The sequence below is a fragment of the Neofelis nebulosa genome, chromosome 15 (genome assembly GCF_028018385.1).
Source record: "Neofelis nebulosa isolate mNeoNeb1 chromosome 15, mNeoNeb1.pri, whole genome shotgun sequence".
Classification (NCBI taxonomy): domain Eukaryota; kingdom Metazoa; phylum Chordata; class Mammalia; order Carnivora; family Felidae; genus Neofelis; species Neofelis nebulosa.
The window spans coordinates 33598336-33621394 of NC_080796.1; the positions used below are offsets into that span (position 1 = coordinate 33598336).

The 23059-nt window shown below is 50.6% G+C and overlaps 1 protein-coding gene across 2 annotated transcripts in view; it reads right to left on the bottom strand.

Annotated features, from left to right (window-relative positions):
- Positions 1-1528: 1528 nt before the first annotated feature.
- The window catches only part of KIAA1614 (KIAA1614 ortholog), a 42158-nt gene continuing 20627 nt past the window's right edge, over positions 1529-23059 (bottom strand). Inside the window, exons 5-10 of one of the 2 annotated variants that reach the window (XM_058700137.1) lie at positions 20565-22114; positions 18781-18937; positions 16984-17242; positions 7906-8033; positions 6840-7024; positions 1529-2742 (exon numbers count right to left, since the gene is read on the bottom strand). In XM_058700137.1, the coding sequence (XP_058556120.1) occupies positions 2549-2742; positions 6840-7024; positions 7906-8033; positions 16984-17242; positions 18781-18937; positions 20565-22114 (2473 nt within the window). In that variant the 3' untranslated portion in view covers positions 1529-2548. Of the gene's footprint in view, positions 2743-6839; positions 7025-7905; positions 8034-16983; positions 17243-18780; positions 18959-20564; positions 22115-23059 lie in introns of both variants that reach the window. The other variant, XM_058700136.1, reaches the window with a different exon arrangement.

The window sequence follows — 23059 nt, forward strand, 5'->3', positions numbered from 1 at the left end:
TCCTGCCGCACACACCAGGCCATGTGGGCATGTTTGTGTCTCCCTGAGACTATGGCAGCTTGAGGCCGTCTTTCTCATCTCCAGGGGATCCTTGCCTGTCAAAGGGCCTGGCTCCTAGTTACTCCACTAGGTTCTAAGCAGGCGCTTTCTGACAGTCCTGTGGGTGACACAGGGCTGACCTGGTTAGCAGCTCCCCAGACAGAGCAGATGGGGATGTCAGGCAGGTGTCTGGAGGAACCAAAGTCCCCACCCACCTACACGAGTCAGGGCCCCTGGCCTCATGTTACTCAGGAAGAAGTGCAGGTCTAGTTCACACAGTCCAGAGTGTCTACTCCCCTCTGTCAAGCCTTTTTCGGGGGAGGGGGGGGGAGGTGGGAGATGTCACAGCTGGAAGAGTGGCCTTGAGTCAGAGAGGCCAGGTCTGAATGTCCTTTCACTGTTGCTCAACTCAGCTCTCCATCTGTGTAAAGGCAGATGATACACAGGGCATAAATGGCAGGTCTGTTTTTAAGGACTAAATAAGATGTGTCAAGAGCCTGGCCCTGGCCCTGGGAGGTAACAAAAGCAGATGCCCAGTATTGCTTAGAGACCTTCCCCAGTCCTGTCCTGGCCAGAGCCCCCTACTTTCCCTTCCTTCCCGGCTGGAGCTGGAAAGGCACGTTGTCCTCACCATACAGAGAAAACAGAGGTGCCTTTGCTCCCATAAGTTTTTTTCAATATGAAATTTCCCAAGTTTCATGAGCTCAAGGCCAGGAATTGGGGGTACAGGAGCTGCCAGTGTTTTCCCCATGACTACTTCCTGTCCTGCCATGGGGCCATTTCCAAGCTTTGGGGGCCCCAGGTTGGTCTCTGACATGTTCCAGCACCCTCTTCACACCCTGAAGGCTCAAACACTTGTTCCACTGGCCCCTCTGCTCCCCTGCTGGAGCCACCCCTCCTCATTCCCCATCCCAGGTGGCTCAGTCTCCCCATCCTGCAGCACTCTGGTGCTCTGGGAGCACCCTTCACCCCCTAGCCTCCAGGGGGCAGTAAAGAGGGAGTTTTAACTGGCTCCTGCAGGTAAGGCCTGGACCCAGGAGAACATTCACTATACATTCCACAGGATTGCCAGTCCCCTCCCCCCCATCACCTTTCCCTCAGGCCACATGTACCCTTCAGTGACCTTGCCCAGTGAAAGCTGCTATGAACACTCATTTTAACTAAGGCTGTGTGTTTTATCAAGTTCTAAAACAGTACTGAACTGCTCACTGCACCCCTCACCCCAGCATCACCCACCGGAGGCCCCTAGCTCCATTCTTTCCCCTGTTCATAAACGCACCTGGACTGTCCCTGGAGGCTTCTGCATCCACCCTGGCTGTCACCCCAACCCTGGGGGACTACCCTAGCCTTCCCTCTGGCATGCTCAATACAGTTCACTTCTGTCCCTGTGTCCTCCCTCCCTCTGCCCCCAATTCAGGCCCCTGCTCTTGGCCACTCAAGGTCAAGTGAACATCCAGCCCAGAATTTAGCGACTTGGAGTGAGAGAAGCTTCAGCTTTGCTTTTTAATAATTTAAGACTGACACACGGCCATCCATTCCCAGAGAGTCCCAACCCTTTGGGCCTAGAGCAGGGAAGCAACCTGGTGAGACAGCCCATCCCCCTGCCTGTACCCTGTCATTGCACTTCCTGCTGACCCACCCACAGCTGCCACCGGGGAGTCTGGGCAGAGAGCTTGTGGCTGGGGACAGCCTGGCACCAGCCACAGCCGTGCCCACACTCTACAGGAGAAGGAAGACAGGCCCTCACCGCCAGTTCCAGTGTTGCCTTGGGCAGAGGCAGAGGGCAGGCTGGTGGGGGCGGGGCTGGCCAGTCCTACTGGCCATGGCTGCTCTTCCTGGAAATTCGTCTGGTTTTTTTTTTCCCTTCAACTTTATATATCACAAAAATTTCCCAGAAACTCTTAATATTCTGGCTACCAGATAACATCTCCCAGATGTTCTCACACCAGACCACATGTTCCAATGTTTGGCTTGGAATATATGGCCAAGGGCTGTAAGGCTGTCACTCCAGGACACTTTGCCCATTTCCAGAAAAAGAACAAAGGTGTTCAATGGGATATGGAAGGAATGAGACTTTAAAGGCAGGCTCAAGGCCAATATGGCCAAGAACTTTCTTTGGTTCTGGAGTGTGGAAGGCTGGGGGAGCCCTTGACAGAGAGTGGGACAGGACTTGGGGGTGAAGAGGTGGTCAGGGGCCAACCCCAGTACCTGCCGCCTCTCTCTCCTCTTGCCAACAAAGGTAAGGAAAGAGGCTGACCCCACTTCTTGCATTGAAGGAGATCCAGGTCTTTTTTCCCCAGTTCCACGTAAATTAACATCCTTAAAACACACAAGCAGGCTCTTGCCCTCACGTATGGTGGTCAATCACGGACGCCCTGCCACAGGGGTTACATGCCACTGTCATCTGTCTTTGGTCCACAAAGCAGCTTTGTGCAGTGCATTTCCATTCCTCCTAGGCCAGTTCAGGGCTTCTGCGGGAGTGACTGTGCGGGGCGGGAGCACCGCTGGGTCACCGAGGGACGGGCCTCTGCCTCAGCACACGGATTGACAAGCTGTCTGCGTGGGCCAGGAGCTCCTTGATATGAGCCAAGCCCAGCCCTGCAACTTTGGCCCCATTTACCTCGAGGATCTCATCCCCTACCCCCAGCAGCCCTGAGTACAGCTTGGCCATGCTCGAATCAGCTATCTCCTGCACGTAGAACCCTGTAAAGGAAAACAGAACAATTTAACAGGTGAAATCCAAGGACATGCAGCTCTGTGGAACGCTGACCAGGTGGGTGCTGGTTAGCGTGGGGTGGGGAAGCAGGTGCTCACACAGGGCACTTCTCCATGCACACACATACACACACACCCTCGTTATTCTACCTCATAACCACAAGGCTTTCTACATAGATACAGTGTGCCTGCCCTCATGGTATAATTTCATTTTTCTGTCTCCTCTTTTAAAATGCCCTTTAAACTGTTATTATTTGTGTATACCCCAGTGTGAATGAGCTAACCTTATCTTTTTCTGGGATGAGCTTTGATTGTAGAATAAGGAGGAAACTGATGTTCAAAAATTAAGAAAAAGACCTACTATGTGCCTGGTACTGTGCTAGGTAGGATTCATAAATACGATCAAGTTGCTGTCTTCAAGTAGCTGGAGTGGTGGGAAGGCTCACTGGAGTAATGAACGTGGCTGAGGTCAAATGCAAATCTGGTTTGCTTCCTATTATTGTCTAGGACTAGCACTAGCTTCAATCTTCCTCGGATGCGGAGGCTCACTTGACCTTTATTCACACACATCCTGTCCCCCACACTGCCCCTAAGAAGGCCCTGCTGGCCAGTATGACCACATCCCCTGGGTCTCTTAGGTGCAGAGCGAGCTGGAGAGAGCCTGCTTCTTCCCCTTTCCCTGGATCCGACTTGGCGAACCCACATCAGTGGAGCAGGCCCTGTGGAGGCTTGGGGCTGGCGAGGCTGAGTTCCCCTTGCCTCTCCTGGCTACACAGTGCAGGGAGTCCTGCTGAGGGACCCTTCTCACCTCAACTTCTGCTGAAAACCTTCCAAACTCCCCTTGGACTTAGAGATTAAAGGGTCTTTCAGGGAAAGCTGGCCACCACCCTGCCTCACAGGCTGAGTGCACACAGGTATCTGAGCACAAGCCTGGGGTGCGGACTGTGTGCAGCAGACATCACCTGTGGAACTCAGTGGGCAGCTCAGCCCCACCGGAGACACCCTCACTGCTGCCCAGCCCGGGCTGGCCTGGCCTGCACGCTGCTCTCTACTCCTCTTCCTGGAATCAGCGTCCTTAGAAAGGGCCACATAGGGCACCTCACCCGGTTCTTCCGACTCTGGCCTGAAGGCATTTAACACACTCGGGCCAGGGGAGGTCCTCCCTCTGCTCCCCACAGCCCCATAGGAGCTTTGCTCAGCCCAGCTTCTGGCCCCAACAGAAATCAAGCTTTCCAAAGCTGCCCACTGAAATGGGAGTCTGGAAGCACCACCATCTCCTTTAAAGCACCTGAAGGCTGATAACTCTGAGTTTAGCAAAACCAATCTTCTGACACATTCCCTCTCCCGGGGCTGAGTCGTGGAACTCCCTCTAGGTGCTTCTTGGCCGATCGGTGCCTTTGCCGCAGGGTCGCCTCCCTGCCCGCCCGCCTGCCTGCCATCCGCTGCGTGAAGCTTTTCTCCCAGCCCCATCTTCCACCTCTTCCGTCTGGGGGCTCTACCCGCTTGCCTGCCTCGTCAGTGTGCTGGTAGCGTGGGGGAGGCAGTGTGCTGCCTACAGAAATGGCTGCCCTACAGCAGACAGGCGGGTGCAGAGTGATGAGAAACCCCAGAAGCATGTAGCGGCCAGAGCTGGACCAGACAGACACTGACATCATGCCAGCGTTCTCGAGGAGTCTCTGAGGTAGGCTTCACAATGGAAAGTCATGACAAAAATGTGACGGAGAGACCGCTGTTGTAGGTATTTACTGCCTGCTGGAAATGGCCTTTGTTAAGCATGTATGGTCTCTATGGTACTCAGAAGCAGAAGACAAAGCCTGCTGTTCTCAAATGCTTGTATACAATCGGATGTGACAGCCAGCAAGTGAACCCCAGCATCCTGACGTTTTAGCGGGGAATGCAGACCAGCCCCAGCTCACGGCCCGCCTGAGGCCCAGCAGAAGTGGAGCCGTGGCTGTTGGAGGCCAGTCTGTGGCAAGGAGGCCCCAGGACCAGTCATGCTCCAGGTGCCTGCGGATCTCTGTGTTATATCTGATGGCCATCTGCAGCAGGAGCAGGGCAGGGGAGAGGTCGTACCAACCCAGGGGAGGGGTGCCCTGGGGGGCAGGCCAGGGCGGAGCCCAAGGAGCCCTTGGTCATTATAGACCCCTGCCCATCCAACATCAACTCCATGACAGGTGGGGGAGGGGCTCCCACTGTCTGCAAAGGGGCCTAACGGGACTTTTGGGGAGCATGAGGCACATAGCACCATGTCTGGTTGTGTGTGACCTCACACGGACAGGCGGTACAGACCACGGTGGTCCCTGTTGGAGTTCTGCTCCCCAAATACAAGTTCTCTTTCTGAAGAGGGAAGGGGAGAAAAGAGCTGGGCATTTTCCTGTGCACATCACTGGATGCTCCTTAGGACCCTTCCAGGTAGGTTTTATTATTTTCATTTTACAGATTAGAGAACTGAGGTTCAGAGGGGTTAAGTAACCTGCTTAAGGTCACACAGCCAGCAGAGGCTCTGGAGTACGAGCCATGTCGTGTTGTCTAACTCTATGCCTCCGTACCGCCCCTCTGGGAGGCCGACCGCCTCTCACCTGAGGAGGGAGGAAGCTGAGGGAAAAGATGGAGTAGCTAACAGTCTGCTGATGATGATCAGTATAGGTTCACGAATGCCATCTCCCTGTGAGGTCATTGTACCCTCCTAAGGTCTAGAGTGGGGAGAAACTCATTTTCTTCCTCTCACGCTCATAGAAAATCCATCAGCAAACTGAGTCAAACTGCCTTCAAGTCAACCAGAATGCAACCACTTCTCACCATTTCCGCTGCCCCCCCTCCAGCCCAAGTCGCCACTGTCAAGTTTTTCCACTGAAACAACTTAAAAACCGGTCTCCCTGGTCCACCTTTAACCCACTAACGTCCATTCACAGTCCAGCAGCTGGTCAGCGACAGTGTTACAAGCACAAATCCGGGCACCATAGTCCCTGCTCCAAGCCCCTGGTGGCTCCCAGCTCACTTGGCGGGAAAGCCAAAGTCCTTCTGGGCTCAGCGCTGTCTCTTCCTCTTGCCACTCTGTCCAGATCCACCTCCTTGCAGGTCTTCTGACAGCCAAGTTCATTCCCACCCTCTGGGCCTCTTCAAGCCCCTTCCCTCTGCCTGGAATGCTCTTTCTCCAGACACCATACTGCTGCTCCTTCACTCCTGTAAGTGCTGTTGTGTCCTCTGCACAGAAAAGCTGTCGCCCCCTGCTCCCACGGGCACTCCCATCCCCCCACTCTCGGGCCCTTACCCTGCTTTGTTTGGGTTTGTGTCTCAGTACTTTCGGCTCTCTGGCACATATAATGCAAAATGTATACAAATGCAAACCTTTTTGTAGATATAGTCTATCTCCCTCACTGGAATGTGGACTTCTGAGGACAGGAGTTCTGTCTGTTCTGTTTACTGCCAGATACCCAGCATCTAAAACACCTAGTAGGTGCTCAGTATAAACGTGTTGAAACAATGAATGATGGATCAGATGTCAGAACTTGCTGTGGTCTGCATATCTGGCAGTGAGCAGATTTTTCCCAGGTTAAATGACTTTGACCTAGGAGATCAAAGCACAGGCCTAAACCCTCCTCAGCAGAGTGCAGCCAGGGCAGGATCCCTGTGAACATCACCCTTTGGAGCCAGCGCCGAGGGAGGGACCTGGATGCACAGACAGGCAGGCACATTCCACATGCCCAGACATACTCAGCAGCTGGAGGAAGGGAACCATTAAACACATCAGTCACATCAAAGGGATCGCCGGGAACCAGCAGGCACAGTCTCCCTTGGGCACTACAACAAAAAGATGGCCTTCAAGATTCTGATTTCAAGACGTCAGCAGAGAGCAGAGGGGCACTGGAGTCAGGCTTGCTATCTCTGCCCCCTCCAGCAGCCCCACACCAGACCCTTCCAGAAGAGTGCCTGAAGGGAGAATTCCAGTCCTTTTGCTAAGAGGCTGTCTGCATTGAGAGCTCCACTTCTCAGCCACAGACTGGAAATGATCACGGCCAAAAGGCATTGCTGTGGTTTACTAAGGCCCCAGGGATGTGGAGCCCAGAAGGGGGCGGGGGGCTTACCTGAGTCCCGGCGCCCATTCCCAGAGGCCACACAGAAGCCAAAAGTGCCCTCCGGGGGGCGTTGTAGCTGCAGCTGGGTTGTGCCATCTGGGAACACCTCCACCACACGACCCACTGTGCGCGCCTGGCTGGGGGCGCTCACATCCTCCACGCTGAGGGCACGCTGGGGTGGGGCCTTGGCTGGCCTGCCAGGGGACCGGAGACAGTGAGTGCAAGGAGGGCTGGGCACTGGGACCCCACCATTCCCCACCTTAAAGGTGACAGATGCCTCTTGACTGGCCTCAACCAGCAAAAACAACCTGCTAGGATCAAGACTGGAGGGTTGTCACAGAGGTGCCCCCTGCTACCCCCGCCTGGACACGTGATTTCAAATCTTTGTGGGTGCAGAGACCTCTCTGAGAATCTAACAAAGCTATAATGTTATATAAAAATTCCAGGGGTGAACAGGCCACCTGAAGACCCTCCATGGAGCCCCGGGTAAGAGCAGCTAGAGGATCTCATCAGTGGGTGGGACTTCTCTAGGCAGGGTCCCAGGTCAGGTGCTTCTTTGGGGGCCCCGTCTCTGGATCTCTAACCTGATCTTTTTTTTTTTTTTTAATTTTTTTTTAACATTTATTTATTTTTAAGACAGAGAGAGACAGAGCATGAACGGGGGAGGGTCAGAGGGAGGGAGACACAGAATCTGAAACAGGCTCCAGGCTCTGAGCTGTCAGCACAGAGCCCGACGCGGGGCTCGAACTCATGGACCGTGAGATCGTGACCTGAGCCGAAGTCAGCCGCTTAACCGACTGAGCCACCCAGGCGCCCCTCTAACCTGATCTTTAACTGGGCTAAGGAAGCTCTCTGATCTTAGGATGTTGTTAGACAGCAGAGGGATAGAGGAATCGAACCTTCCAACTCTACCCATTCCACCAACCCCACACCTTCTCAGAGCCCAGTCGCACAGGGCAAGGCATTGAGGTGTGGGTTCCAAGACTCCTCTGGCTCCCGAGGCAGGAAGGAGTTAAGCCCATAGCTCCACTGCCCATGCTCTGAGTTTACTCCTACACCAGTTGCCCACTCTTACCGGACATCTGCACTGTGGTCCCCTGGCTCTCCTACCACGTAGAGGCTGGACCTGTCCCCCTTGCCACTCAGCAGAGAATGGAGGTTCTGAAAGGAGACAGCTTTCCGATGATGGTGAGACGGTGACACCTGGTGGTAAAGGTCCAATATTGCAGGTGAGAAAAGCCACGGAGAGGGCGGGGATGCGGGAGTTGACAGAAACCTTACCCCATCCATGAAACTGAGGGTTTTTTAAGAGAGTAATGATACAAGTTTTTGTCACTACTTCCAAGTGTCCATCAGGAATCACCATGATTTACTTAAGAAGATGGACCCATACAGGTGATCTGCAGGTTCAATTTTCTTTGGCTGAAATAACTTAGTACTACTAGAATACTAATAATTTCATTGATTACGAAAATCTAATTTTCTCTAAGAAAAAAGTGAAAGCAAATTAACTACAGAATAATAAATATGATTTTAGAATTAAAATATTAAATATTTTGTGATTGTTTAGTATCCCTTTTATGGTTATTCACATTAAAAATGTTTAAGGACTTCCAGGGAAAATGGCAGAGTTCAAAGATCCTAAACTCACCTAGTCCCATGGATATAGTTATATAACACCATATTAGATAACCAGAAAACAACCCAAAGACTGGTAGAACAGACTCTCCACAGCTAAATGTAGAGAAAAGTCCATGTCCAAGAGGGTAGGAGGGGTAGAGATTTCTGTGGGAGCTAAGTGGATCTACAGGACTGTCCCAAGGAGGGAGGGAGGCTGGGTGCAGAGAGACAAGGGGACCAGATCCTCACATGAGGTACATCAGGCATGAGGAACCTGCACAGGGAAGATGAATCCCCATAACATTTGGCTTTGAAAACCAGATGGGCCTAATTTTGCCAGTTTTTAAAAAAATTTTTTTTAATGTTTATTTATTTTTGAGAGAGAGACAGAGCATGAGCATGAGCAGGGGAAGGGAAGAGAGGGAGGAAGACACAGAATCCGAAGCAGCTTCATGCTCTGAGCTGTCAGCACAGAGCCCGCCATAGGGCTCAAACTCACAAACCACAAGATCATGACCTGAGCCGAAGTCGGACGCTCAACTGACCGAGCCACCCAGGTGCCCCTAATTTTGCCAGTTCTTAAAATCAGCGAGGCTTAACACCTGGAAAAATCAGTGGGCTTGGATCTGGGAGACTTGGGAAGATGATGGGAAACTGAATCCCCACCCTTAAAGAGACAGCACAACAAACAGCCCCACTGAGGTACAGCATAGAGAAGCAGCAATTTGAAAAATGCCTGGGGTATATGGAAGGGAGATTTGTTTACTAATCTCAGAGCCTGTGCTAGAAGGGCAGGGATCTCTGGGAGAATCCTCTAGGAACAAAAAAGTTGATAGGAACCATTTCCCTCCCCTGCCCCACAGCCTAGATACACAGACAGCTGGGGGAACCAGCACAGTGCTGACACACTCCACCTAACTTGCTAACAGCACTGCCCACCCCCTCATTCTCCTGTGGCCCTGCCCCCCTCCAATAAGCCTCGGTCTGAGTGCATCCAAAAGTGGCACCACAAGTCTGGCAGTGTGTAAAGAAGCCCTGACAGTGACTCCTACCCTGAAGGGAGGGGAAAACAACCACACACAACAGTGTGTGGCCCCAGCACCACAATCTGGTCTGACATAGGCCCCACCCACTAACAAAAGCTTCTCAGAGGACAATGCAGAGAAAGAGTCTTGTAGTTCAGTGCTACTGCATCTCTGGCAAATGCCCACTCTGACTTAGCTCAAGCCTAAGGCAGGCCAGGAGTGGCCACTAATACCACAGGGGCCAAACACTGCCCACAACAGGTAAAGACAGTCATTGCAGACAACTGGACTAAAGGCAAAAACAGCTCAGCCACAACAGAAGGGTAAATGCAACACACATAAGAGACACCCCCAAAGCACCAGGTTCTGGGGAACAGGGGACACTACACTACAGTGCATTACAAGACCTCTTCTTCATAAGGCCACTACTTTCTTTTCAAAAAATTTTTAATGTTGATTTATTTTCAAAGGAGAGAGAGACAGAGCATGAATGGGGGAGGAGCAGAGAGAGAGGGAGACACAGAATCTGAAGCAGGCTCCAGGCTCTGAGCTGTCAGTACAGAGCCCGACATGGGGCTCAAACTCACAAACTGTGAGATCATGACCTGAGCTGAAGTCAGATGCTTAACCAACTGAATGACCCGGGCACCCCGGGGCCACTACTTTCAAGAGCAGGAGACATAGCTGACTTTCCTAACACACAGAAAAAGACACAGAGAATTAGACAAAATGAGGAGACAGAGAAATATGTCCCAAGTGAAAGAACAGTACAAAATCACAGCAAGAGAGCTACACAAAATGGAGATAAGTAATATGCCTGATAAAGAATCTAAAATAATGGTCATAAACATACTCAATGGACTTGAGAACAGAGTGGAGGACCTCAGACCCTTAACAAAGAGATAGAAAATATAAAAAAGAACCAATCAGAGATGAAAAGCTCAATAACTGAAATTAAAAACACACTAGAAGGAATAAATAGTAGACTAGAGGAAGCAGAATAATGGATTGCTGACCTGGAGGACAGAGTAATAGAAAGCAATCAAGCTGAACAGCAGAGAGAAAAAAAAAATGAAAAAAAAATGAAAACAGACTTAGAAAACTCAGCGACACAATCAAGTATAATAACATTTTCATTATAGCGATCCCAAAAGGAGAAGAGAGGGAAAAGGGGGCACAAAACTTCCCAAATCTGGGGAAGTTAACAGAAATCCAGAGCCAGGAAGCACAAGAACCCTCAACAAAATCAACCCAATGAAATGCTGAAGTCCACACCAAGACACTTAGTAATTAAAAAGGTAAAAAGTAGTGATAAAGAGAATTTTAAAAGCAGTAAAGAGAAAACAGTTACATACAAAAGAAACCCTATATGGCTATCAGCTGGTTTTTAGTAGAAACTTTGTAGGCCAGAAAGGAGTGGCATGATATATTCAAAGTGCTGGAAAGAAAAATCTGCAGCCAGGAATACTCTAAACAGCAAGACTATCATTCAAAATAGGAGAGATAGAGAGTTTCCCAGAGAAACAAAAGATAAAGGAGTTCATGACCACTAAATCAGTCCTATAAGAAATGTTGAAGGGAAGTTTTTTGAGTTGAAAGGAAAAACTATAAGTAGGAGTAAGAAAACTATGAAGCACAAAGGCAGTAAAATTAAGTGTATCTATAAAAAAATCAGTCAAGATATTCACAAAAGAAAAAGCTGAAAAGTATGACACCATATACTTAAAACATGGAGTGGGGGAGAGGAGTAAAGAATGGGTTCAAACTGAAGTGACCATCAACTTAATATGGACTGCTATATGCAGAAGATGTTATATACAAACCTAACAGTAACCACAAATCAAAACCAGTAACACATACACAAAAAATAAAGAGAAAGGAATCCAAGTATATGACTAAAGAATGCCAGCAAACCATGAGAGAAAAGCAACATAAGAAATGAATAGAGAAGAACTACAAAAACAACCCCAAAAGAAGTAACAAAATGGTACATATGTGTCAATAATTACTTTGAATGTAAGTGGACTAAACTCTCCAGTTAAAAGACATAGGGTGATGGAATGGATAAAAAAGCAAGACCTGCTGCCTACAAGAGACTCATTTTAGACCTAAAGACACCTGAAGATTGAACGTGAGGGGATGGAGAAGTATTTATCATGCAAAAGGATGTGAAAAGAAAGTCAGGGTAGAAATACTTACATCAGACAAAATAGACATTAAAACAAAGACTGTAACAAGAGACAAAGAAGGACACCATATCACCATTAAGGGGACAATCCAACAAGAAGATATAACAATTGTAAGTATTAATGTGTAGCGAACATGGAAGCACCCAAATTCTTAAAGCAATTAATAACAAATATAAAGGAAGTAATCGATAGTAATACAATAATAGTAGGGGACTTTAACACCCCACTAATATCAATGGACAGACTGTCCAACCAGAAAATCAACAAAGACACAGTGGCTTCTAATGACTCACTGGACCAAACAGACTTAATAGATATATTCAGAGTATTCCATCTAAATACACATTCTTTTCAAATGCACATGGAACATTCTACAGAACAGATCACATATTAGGCCACAAAACAAGTCTCAACAAATTCAAAAAGATCGAAGTCATACCATGTATCTTTTCTGACCACTTTTCTTATCTTTTCTAGTTTCTAGTTGAAACTAGAAATCAACCACAGGAAAAAAATCTGGAAAGAACACAAATACATGGAGGTTAAATAACTTGCAACTAAGAAAAAATGAATGAGTCAACCAAGCAATCAATGAAGAAATTAAAAAATACATGGAGAGAAATAAAAATGAAAACACAATGGTCCAAATCATTGGGATGCAGCAAATGCTGTTCTAAGAGGGAAGTTTACAGCAACACAGGCTTACCTCAAGAAGCAAGAAAAATCTCAAATAAACAACTTAACCTTACAACTAAAGGAACTAGAAAAAGAGCAACAAACAAAACTCAAAACAAGCAAAAGGAAGGATATAATAAGTATTAGATATAATATATAAGGATATAATAAATATTAGAGCACAAACAAAATAGAAACTAAAAAAAAACCTTATTGGCTGATCGATAAAACCAGGAGCTGGTTCTTTGAAAAGATCAACAAAACCAATAAACCTTTAGCCAAACTCATTAAAAAATTTTTAAAAAAAGAGGGGGAGAGGAGAGGATTCAAATAAACAAAATCAGAAATGAAAGACGAGAAATAACAAATGACACCACAGAAATACAAAGGATTATAAGGGAATATTATGAAACAAACTGGACAACCTAGAAGAAACAGATAAATTCCTAAAACATATAACCTCCCAAAGCCAAATCAGGAAGAAATAGAAAACTAGAACAGACTGAATACCAGCAATTAAGTTGAATCAGTAATCAAAAAACTCCAAATAAAAGTACAGGGCCAGACAGCTTTACAGGTGAATTCTACCAAACATTTATTTATTTTTTTACTTTTTAGGTGTATTTATTTTTTTGAAAGAGATAGAGAGAGAGAGAAAGAGAGAATCCCAAGCAGGCTCCATACTGTCAGCAAGGAACCTGATGTGGGGATCGAGCTCACAAACCATGAGATCATGACCTGAACCAAAATCAAGGGTTGAATGCTTAACCAATTGAGCCACTCAGACGCCCCTCTAGCAAACATTTAAAGAAGAATTAATACTATTTTTCTCAAAGTAATCCAAAAAAATAGAAAAGGAAGAACAGAAAAGAATAGAAAATAGAATAGGAAGGAATGAAGGAAGAATAGAAAAGCAATTCCACTACTGGGTTTTTACCCAAAGAAAATGAAACACTAATCCTAACAGATACATGCACCCCTATTTTACTGTAGCATTATTTACAATAGCCAAATTATGGAAGTAGTCCCAGTGTCCACTGATAGATGAATGGATAAATATAAATATAGATAGATACTTAGATAAATGGTTATATATATAATGGAATATTACTCAGCCATTAAAATGAATGCAATCTTGCCATTTGCAACAACATGGATAGATCTACAGAGTATTATGCTAAACAAAATAAGTCAGTCAGAGAAAGATAAATACCACATGATTTCAATCATATGTGGAATTTAAGAAACAAAACACATAGACAAAGAGAAAAAGAGACAAACCAAAAAACAGACTCTTAACTATAGAGAGCAAACAGGTGGTTACCAGAGGGGAGGTGTGTAGGGGGATGGTTGAAATAGGTGAAGGAGGTTAAGAGTACACATATCATGTACACATATCCTGATGAGCACTGGGTATTAAACAGAATTATTGAATCACTGTATTCTATACCTGAATCTAATTTAACACTGTATGTTAACTATACTGGAATTTTTAAAAAAATGTAAGTATGCACCTTAAAATATTCTACATTAAAAGGTGGACAAGACAAAAATACCTTAAGGAGTTCACCCATCAGTGGAGGTGGGGTGAGCACAGGTGAGTTAACATACCTAAATACATGTAAGTGCTGGGCTAAAAGATGGATGTGCAGGGAAGCAGAGAGAGACTCCAGTTTAGGAAGTTTGGGGACACTAGAGAAACTGATGCCTGAGTGAGGCTTGAAGCATGAGCTCCCCGGGTGAAGACTGGTAAGGGTGCTCCAGGCAGAAGAAACAGCAGGTGCAAAGACATGGAGAGACGACAGAAAGCATATGTTCTGGAACATGGTTTGGGTGGCTGGGCTGCAGAGGTGATAGGAGATGGGCTGGAGCCTGAGGCCGGAACTGGAAGGACCTTATATGGCCTGCTAAGGAGCCAATGAGTGATGTTAATCAGAAGGTTGTAAGATTAGATCTGCGTTCTAGAAACTGACCCAATGAGGAGGCTACTGTGGGGGTGGGGGTGGTGGAGACGTGGGCAGGGAGTAGCAGACTTTTAAACAAATACAATGCATATTATTTATCACATTTGGAACCCACACTCTCAAGCAGTAAGTGATGTTATCAAGAGGTTTAGAGGGGGCCCTAGCCTTATATTAGCATTAAGGAAGGCTTCCTGGGAGAAGTCCTGCTTAACTCAGACCTGAAAGATGAGGAGTTCCCCAAGGAGAAGACAGAGGACAGCACTCCAGATGATGCAAGGTCAAATGTCAAAAAGCCATGGCTGTGGGGTGGGGGGGGTGGGGTGGTGTCGTGGAAGCCATCAGTGTGGTTGGGTGTCAGAACGGAGCCACTGCCCACCCAGGAGGTGGGCATGAACATGAACACCAGATCCAGCCAGCACCTGTCCACATTTGGCAGCTCCAGAGTCTAAGGAAGTAAAAGACAGTCTAAAGGAGGTAGTTACCCCTGAGATGCATCACAAATATTTCTGAGTGAGACAGAGACTTGTTTTATCTTCCTTGAACAGTTCTCTGTGATGCTCAGTCCGCCCTGCACTTGTTCCCACCCTTTGTTGGCCAGCTTCCTTTCTATCTTTGCCCACGCAGCTTACATTGCTGATAACCTCACTGCCACACCAATGGCACGGTCATTTCCCTCGAGGGTTTACAGAGACCGAAGTTCTGATGGTGATACATCCAGACGCCATGGCTCAGACACACAAGGGACAAATCTAACTTCATGAGGAAAGTGAATTCCTGGAGCACGGCGTCAACTCTAGACTTTTCTGCCCAGCTTACTATCACTTTGCTTCTGTTTCTTAGCCTTCCATTGATTCATCCAGCAAATACGAAGTGAACACCGACCGCATACTAGGTACGGCTCCTAGTACAAGACAAACTGATGGCATTTTCATTCAGCCTGCATTCTCTTCCCCAATGCAGCCTGAAAAATGGAAGTCTCCATTGCCCCAAACCACAATCACCTGCCGTTGCTCTGCAAAAAGGACAGGGGCAGGGAACAAAAGAACAAACAGAATACCTGGAAACACCTGGAACAGAGCAGGGTTTTCAGAAACTTAGTTGGGAGTTAGCACACCATTGTTGATTTGCTGTTGGTTTATCTGCTAGCACATGGAGAGAGACCTTCGGCTAGCCGCCCTGCATTCATTCATACACTCACTGACTCACCTGTTCATTCACTGTGTCTTACATATATTTATATATTAGCCATTGTACTCAGCACAGGAGCATCCCCCACTTTTTGAAAGTTTGCTTTTATGAAAGACCTACATTAGTACCTGTTTTGACTAACCAAAAGAAATCCGGAGGATTTTCACTTTTACAAAAAGAGGTGAAAAGCAAAAATAGCATTCAGCATTTGTTTTGCAGTGAGCCATTATGGGGCAGTGCACCCAAAGTGGCCCCACCAAGCTCCTTCCCCAGGGACGCCACTCAGCATCTTAGCATCAAGCCACAATAGCTTTGAACAGTGTCTGTGAGCATCTGTGCTTCATCTCGATTTATTTTGTGTATCCATTAGCAAGATGTGTCCTAGGGTATCAGAAAAGCCTGAAAGGTTATTTTTTGGGTCAGGGCGTGCTCAAAAATTCTCCATATAACTTAATGGTAATTGCTTCTTCGATGTATGCCATTTCGGCTTATGGAAGTTTTCACAGGAAATGCTCTACTTTCGGACAGCGGGGGAACCTGTCCTAGGAAGAGAAAGATCAAGTGGTGTTCCCTCAAAGAATTCACACCCCAGTGAGGGGAGACAGACAAAAATCAATTAAAATACTATGTGGCAAGTTCCCTAAAGGAGGGAAGCAAAGGATGAGATGGGAACACAGAGCAGAGGCCCCTTAGTTCAGCCCAAGAAAGGATTGGAAGTGGCTTCATGGAGGAGGCAATTCCTGAAGTGTTGATGGATGAGCAGACGTTAGCAGGGAGAGAAGGTGGGGGAAACATTTCAAGTGAAGGTTCAAAGTCAGAGAGTGTATGGCCTGATTACAGAACTGGAAGGTTAAAGATAACGGGTCGGGCGTTAGAAGGCAACTGAGGAGAGATGAAGGCAGATCACAGAAGCCCTTCAGCCACGTCAGGTGATATGCACTTTATCCTGTGGGTGGTAAGGGGCCAAAGGCGGATGATCAGCAAGGGGGCAGCATGACCAGATGTGCCCATCAGAAGGACCCCTATGGAACCAGGTGGGGACAGACGTGGCAGGGATGTCAGTCAGGAGGCTGTTGTGTTGGTCTGGGTGTGGAGTGATTTGTGCTAGACTAACAGAGTCACTGTGACCATGGAGAAGGTTCCGAAATGATCAGGCAGTAGGCTCTAGGTCTTGGCAGAGGGGGCAGAGTTGAGGGAGAGAAGGGGGGGAGGAGGAGGAGGAGGAGGAGGAGGAGGAGGAGGAGGAGGAGGAGGTTAGGATGAGCCCATGCTGGGGCAGCTGGCTGGAAGAACAGAACCGTGGGATGCTGCCCACCCCATGGTGTCCAGGGGAAGCCAGGTCTCATGGATCAACTGTGGGGAGCCCAGTAGCCTCCCTTTCTCCACCTGGGCTCCCTGAGGTGGCCTCCTCTGCACTTCATTCCTCCTGTCACCTTCCATTCCATGGGCAGCTGGTGTCGCCCACCTTTTGGCTGGGGCCCTTCAGACTCACCAGATGCAGGGACTGTAACGATGGGGCTCTCTTCACTTTGGGGGTGCTGGTGTGTGACGCCGGGCCAGGCGCAGGGGTCCGCAGCTGCTCCACGCTGTAGCTGCGGGCCTTGCCCAGCTTGGGCCTTGTGCCCTGGCCCAGGGCCAAGAAGAGCTTTTTCAGCCCCAGGGTAGAGGCCAAGCTGCTGCTGCTTTTCTTGCTCCTGTCAGAAGGGGTAGCGGAGGGCGGGCCGGGTCCTGCACTGACCCCCGGTGATACTCTGAAATGCAAGGGTGGACATGAAGGGGACAGCGGGGGGCAGGGCCAGAGGCCAGGGCAGACAGCACCTCAGGGCCCCGTGGGCCCCGGCTGGGCCAGCACCCAGGCCTGGTGGAGGCCGAGATAGCGGCTGCAGAAAGAGAGACTGAGAGGGCATGTGCAGGATGCTCTGCTAGGGTGGCTTTTAGGGAAGAGAGCTCAGACAAGACCCTCAGAGCCTCTGTGCCTTCTAGGCACTGGGGCTTGTGGTAAACAGACAAGGGCCTTATTCTCAGGAGCTTACAGGCAACAGACTAGTGAACAAAGGAGAAAAACCACAGCGACTGTTGAGAAATGTCAAGCAGAGAGTGACAGGGTGGCCAGGGAAGGTCTTTCTGAGAAGATGGTGTTTAAGCTGGAAGCTGAATGATAAGGAGCCATCCTGCCGAGGCTGGAGGTGAGAAATCCTGGGTCGAGGCCACAGCGATGCCATAGCCCTGGGGCAGGAAGAGGCTCTCAGAGTTCCAGAACACAACAGGGCCAGGCCACCAGCACTGGGACACAGCGAACAAGGGGGAAAGAGGGACCGGATGAGGTAAGGCAGGTGTGCCAGATTACCTTGAGCACTTAAGCCAAGGAAAGGGGCTGGGATTCTATCCCAAGTGGGAGAAAAAAAAATCATTGGGGGTTGTAAGCAGGAGAAATGACATTATTTCACTGCAGTTTTAAAAAGATACTCAAACTTTTGACTGCTGTGTGCAGATGGAAGTGTGGAGGCAAGAGTGAAGGCAGAGAGCAGACAGTTGTCAGAAGGAAGTAATGCAGCTCAGACCCAGGAGGAAGGTGACAAAGGAGGACGCAGGAGCTGGAGGCGACATGCCCGTGGGTCAGGGAGGTAGGGAAGGAAGAGGGAGTGGCCAAAATGACGGCACGTGGATGGGATCACCGCGTGGATCGCGTGTCTGCTGGGAAGAGGACCTGGGAAGCAGTTGCGTCAGGGTCTCTCAGGCACCCTCGTGGAGACGTCCCGGGAAACCGGAGGTAGGGGTCTGCAGTTCTGGGGAGCACACAGCGCTGGCGAGGGAGAGCTGGCTCTCGGGGGTGCCAGGAATGGCATGTAGTGCAGAAAAGAAGGGCCTGGCCAGAGCACTGCCTCACCGAGGCTCCGGGGCCCCAGGGCCAGGACTCAGACCCTCTGCACTAAAGGACAGAACAGAAAGGTGGATGCTGGCCTGTTTCCTCCGCGTCCAAGTCAGAAACAAGCCCTCTCAAACAGCCTCATCCTGGGAGCACCGTGAGGGTTGGGACTGACTGCTCAGCTGTGCCCGGCACAGTACCTGGAGTGTGAGGCCTGGTGAATGAATAAGCAAGTACCTCAGACTGAAAAATGGCTGGGAGAGAAGTGTTACGGTGCCATGCCCAGAATACGTTGAGGAACCCTCTAAGGATTTGGGAGCAGTGAGGTTAGTCATGCCGGCGGGGGGGGGAGGGTCTCTTTTCCCACCCAGTGCCCCCGCTCCCCCACCTCCTGCAGCCAGGGCTCTTGCTCCCATTACTCACCGGGTTGACACATGCCCTCTGGAACCCAACTCTGTCCTCTGCAGGCCTCCCTCTGGTTCCTGGCTGGACTCTGACTCCTCTGAGGCCAGGGAGAGGGTGATGCCCACGGAGCTGACAATGCCAACAGCTGCTGAGCCGAGAAAGCCCTGGAGTCCTCCTGCAACAGCCGCAGCCCTCCCTGTCATAGAGCCACCCCCACAGGTCATGGTCAGGGGAGGGGACATGCCCAACAACAGAGGCAGGAGAGCCAGAGGAAGCTGGAGAGAGTTGGGGGCCCCAGGAGAGCAGTGGAGGCAGTGGTCAGGCACCCACAAAGCAGGCCGGGCATGAGGGGTCTTGTTTACTGCCGGGACCCATCACCCGCGGCACAGCGCCTGGCACACAAATGATTCAGAAATGTCTGTGCAGTGATGGAGCTGTTTGTGGTAAGTCGTGTCCCTCCTGTATCAGGAGACACGGGAAAACGCATCAAGACAGTTGGGAACAGGGAAAGTTTGCATCCCTGGGATGAAAACCACAGTCTTGCCGGATGTGACGTCTAATAGTTTTAGTGACAAGTGCCATTTCTGGAGCATTTCTGATGTGCCAGGCAATGAATGAAACCCTCTGCAGAGACTATTTCATGGGTTCCTAGAAGATAGGTTCTATTATTACCCCGGGTCACAGAGAAGCCTGGAGCACAGAGGGCTTATGTGGCGTGCCCAGGACCTCCTGGCTAATGACAAGCGGAGTCTGAGGAGGTAATGGCCAGGCTGCCCAGAAAGGCCAGCAGCTGGTGGAATAGAAGCTCCTCAGGAGTGGTTAGAGGTGGTCAGCAGCTGGCCCAGAGCCTACCCCATGGAAGGAGACTACACCTTAGAACAGGGCAGAAGGCAGCTCAAGGTAGTGCCTGCTTTCTTCAGGTTCACATGAGCAAGGGAGGGTGAAGGAAAACGTCTATGTCCCCTCGCACAGCGAGGGGGGGCCAACATACCTGGGGGTGGCGATGCTTGGCATCCACATCCTCAGTAAGGTCAGCACAATCTGTCAGCTCTCTGCCCTCTCCTCCTCCACTGTGTTTCCAAGCCCTGGCTCCCTCCCAAGCCGTCCCAGCCCCGGGGACACATCAAGTCATGGACACATTAAGGAGAGGCACAGACCTGCTATCTCTGCCTACGAGTGAATGGCCAAGTTGCTCACCTCACATCACAGCACCAGGGATCAGAGCCTAAGGCTACTGATGCCCGACACACTTCTGCAGCCCTGCCTGCTGAAACCACGAGCCTGCCCAGGGGGGCTAGTTGGGGTCTGGAAGGGCTCTGCCCACTGGTCACTGTATCCTCCAGACAGCACGTCTGTCCGGCCACAGAAAGTCTCAAGGGCAGGACTCCTGCTGAATTAATTCACTTATGCATTCCCTACAGTGCCTGGTATGGTGCCTGGCGTGTAATAGATGCTCAGTAATGAATGAATGAATGAATGAATGAATGAATGAATGAATGAAATGAAGACATTGAAGGAAAGGGCCTCAACCATGTGATTATTAGGCATTTACTGCTCTAAGCAAATAATAAATCTGGAGCTATTGCCTCTTCTTGCTCCCTGCCTTCTGCCTCCCCCCACCAAGAGTTGGCTAATCTGCCTCCAGGCTGATGTTGAGTCTTGCAGCCAGTCCACAGACCCCATAGCTTCCGGAACACCTGCTGCTGCTCTGAAGAGCTGCTGGGAGGGTGCACAGCTATGTCATCTATTAAGATGAAAGGTAAAGGATGACTCAGAGTGCTTGGCCTGGGGTCTCTGCTTACCATCGCTGCGTTTCTCCAGAGGCGGCTCCTGGCTGCAAGAGCCCTTGTCCATCTTGCCCTCACCCATGGCTCCTCCCCAGGGCCCCTGCAGCCCCAGAGGCATGCTCTTGTTGCAGCTGTTGGTGGACAGGGCCAGCAGTGGGTGACTGACTTGGGGGCTGTAGGGCTGGGTCTGCGTGGGTGAGAGCTCACAGGTCCTGGGAACTGCACTTCTTGAAGGAGGCAGAGGGGTGTCCACAGGCTCTCCCTGCTCACCCAGCCTGCTGGACCCAGGCAGGGCTGCCTTCCTGTGAGACACAGGTGAGGTGGTTTTCCTTGAAGGTGGAGGGGTTGGCACCCAGCCTCCAGGGGAGAAGAAAGAGGTTAGCTGCTGGGCCTGGTGCAGGGCAGAGGGCTCTGCGTGGCTCTGTCGCAGGGAGGAAGCAGAGACAGTCTCCAGAGACTCATGATTTTCTATATCCTGGGCTTGTCTGGCTGGCGCTGAGGACCCCAGCTTCATGGATGATGCCGGGGCACAGGCTGTCCTGCACAGAGCCCTGGAATCCACCGGGGGAACCCAGTGATTTCCCAGCCCGGCTTCAGGCTGCCACTGGGATCCCAGGGACGCCCTTTTAGATTCCAGGACAGGAGGCTTAGGGAAAGCATCTTCTCTGGCAAACAGAGTCCCCTCAGGGTGTCCTCTGCCTTCTTTCACCTCATCTGCAACCTCCACGTGATCAACCCCAGGCGAGTAGTGAGGGGTCTGAGGGCTGCTGGGCAGCTGAGATTCAGCCTTCCGGAACCACCTGGGGCCTCCCCGAGGCCTGGCGCCCCGCAGACGCGGGCCACTGCCTCGGGCCGGGCCGCGGGCCCTGCTTGGCTGCGAGGTCCCAGCCTCCTCGCTGTCGGTCCTGCAGCTGTCGGAGGTGTCCGTGCTGTCCAGGGCGGAGTCCACCTCCTCGGGCCGCACCGAGTCTCCGATGTGCGTTTCCCGGATCCATTCCGTGTGGAGCCCCTGCTTGGCAGGGAGGAGCCTGGAGGGGGGGCTCGGGCCCCAAGAGCTAAGGGGCTCCGCCAGCACCCCGTGCGCCCCACGGTCGCGTTCCTGGAGGGACCTCGGGGCCGGGCTCGCCTTCGCCTGGGTGGGCCGTCGGTCGTCGATGCGGCTGCCGCAGGCTCGGCACTTCCTCTCGCCGTCCGGCACGGCCTTCCGGTCCAGTAGGCCCACCAGCCTGCAGAGCGCCCCTTCGCCGGCGGCCCTGCGCGCGCAGCCCCTGTTGACGTAGTGAGCGAGGTCGGGCTTGGAGCGCAGGGGGCCCTGGCCCGCCGGCGCCTGCAGCGCGCAGCTCCGCGCCTGGTCCTGGCGCTGCTGCAGCCGCTCCAGGTAGCGGGACTCGGCGTCGCGGGCGGACTCGTCCTCAAAGCGGACGCGGGACGGGGAGGTGCCCCGCTTCGGCCACTGCCCGCTGGTGGACTCCCCGCTGGAGGAGTCACTCGTGTTCCCGTTCTGGAGGTTGTCTCTGCAGGCGAAGGTCATCCTCGGGTCCAGGGCTGGGCTTCTCCGGCCGTCTCTGCGGGGGGAAACAGGAGCAGACAGGTGACAGAAGATGGGGAGGACGGCACCACGGGGTACAGAGCTTCCAAGGTGCTCCGTGGTAATATGACTCCAGTTACCCCACACCACGTTCCTGGGGAGTCAGGCAGTAAACCAGAGTAGCTTCCAAGCCCATCTTGAAGCTGAGACATGGCGCTAAACAAAATCAACAGGAGCTTCTTTACTTTTGGCTTTCCTTCTGTTGCCTGGCTCAGCCTGAGCCAAAATAAAACATTACATTGAACACGGGATATACGGAAGGATGATAGCAAAATCCGCATGGTGTCTGTGTGTGTGTGTGTGCATGTGCCTGCATACACACACTCCACTCAAGAGGAAGTGAGCCTGGCGTTCATAGACATCTGGTAGTGATGAATTCTCCCAATGTTGTACTTGGCTATAAAGATTTAATGGGAATGGGCGCCTGGGTGTCTCAGTCTGTTAAGCGTCCGACTTCGGCTCAGGTCATGATCTCACGGTCTGTGAGTTCGAGCCCCGCATAGGGCTCTGTGCTGACAGCTCAGAGCCTGGAGCCTGCTTTGGATTCTGTGTCGCCCTCTCTCTGACCCTCCCCTGTTCATGCTCTGTCTCTCTCTGTCTCAAAAATAAATAAACATTAAAAAAATTTTTTTTTTAAGATTTAAGGGGAAGAGTGAATTATAAGTCTCTACACAGACTGTGTGGGACCTGATGTCAGGCTTTCTAAGCATTCTTGCTCCCAAAAGTGTCCACTCTGGGTTCCTAATCATCTTGGTTAGACAGAATTTAGACAATGACACCCATGTTTCTCCTTGGCCTCTCTGTCTTGTCTGTTTCAGTGCCCACCTTCTGTACCTGACCCCCCCGCCCCGCCCCTGCCCCTTCCATGCTGGAGAAAAGCTATGAGGACAAGTACTGTGCTAGGAAGAACCTCTGCATTCTG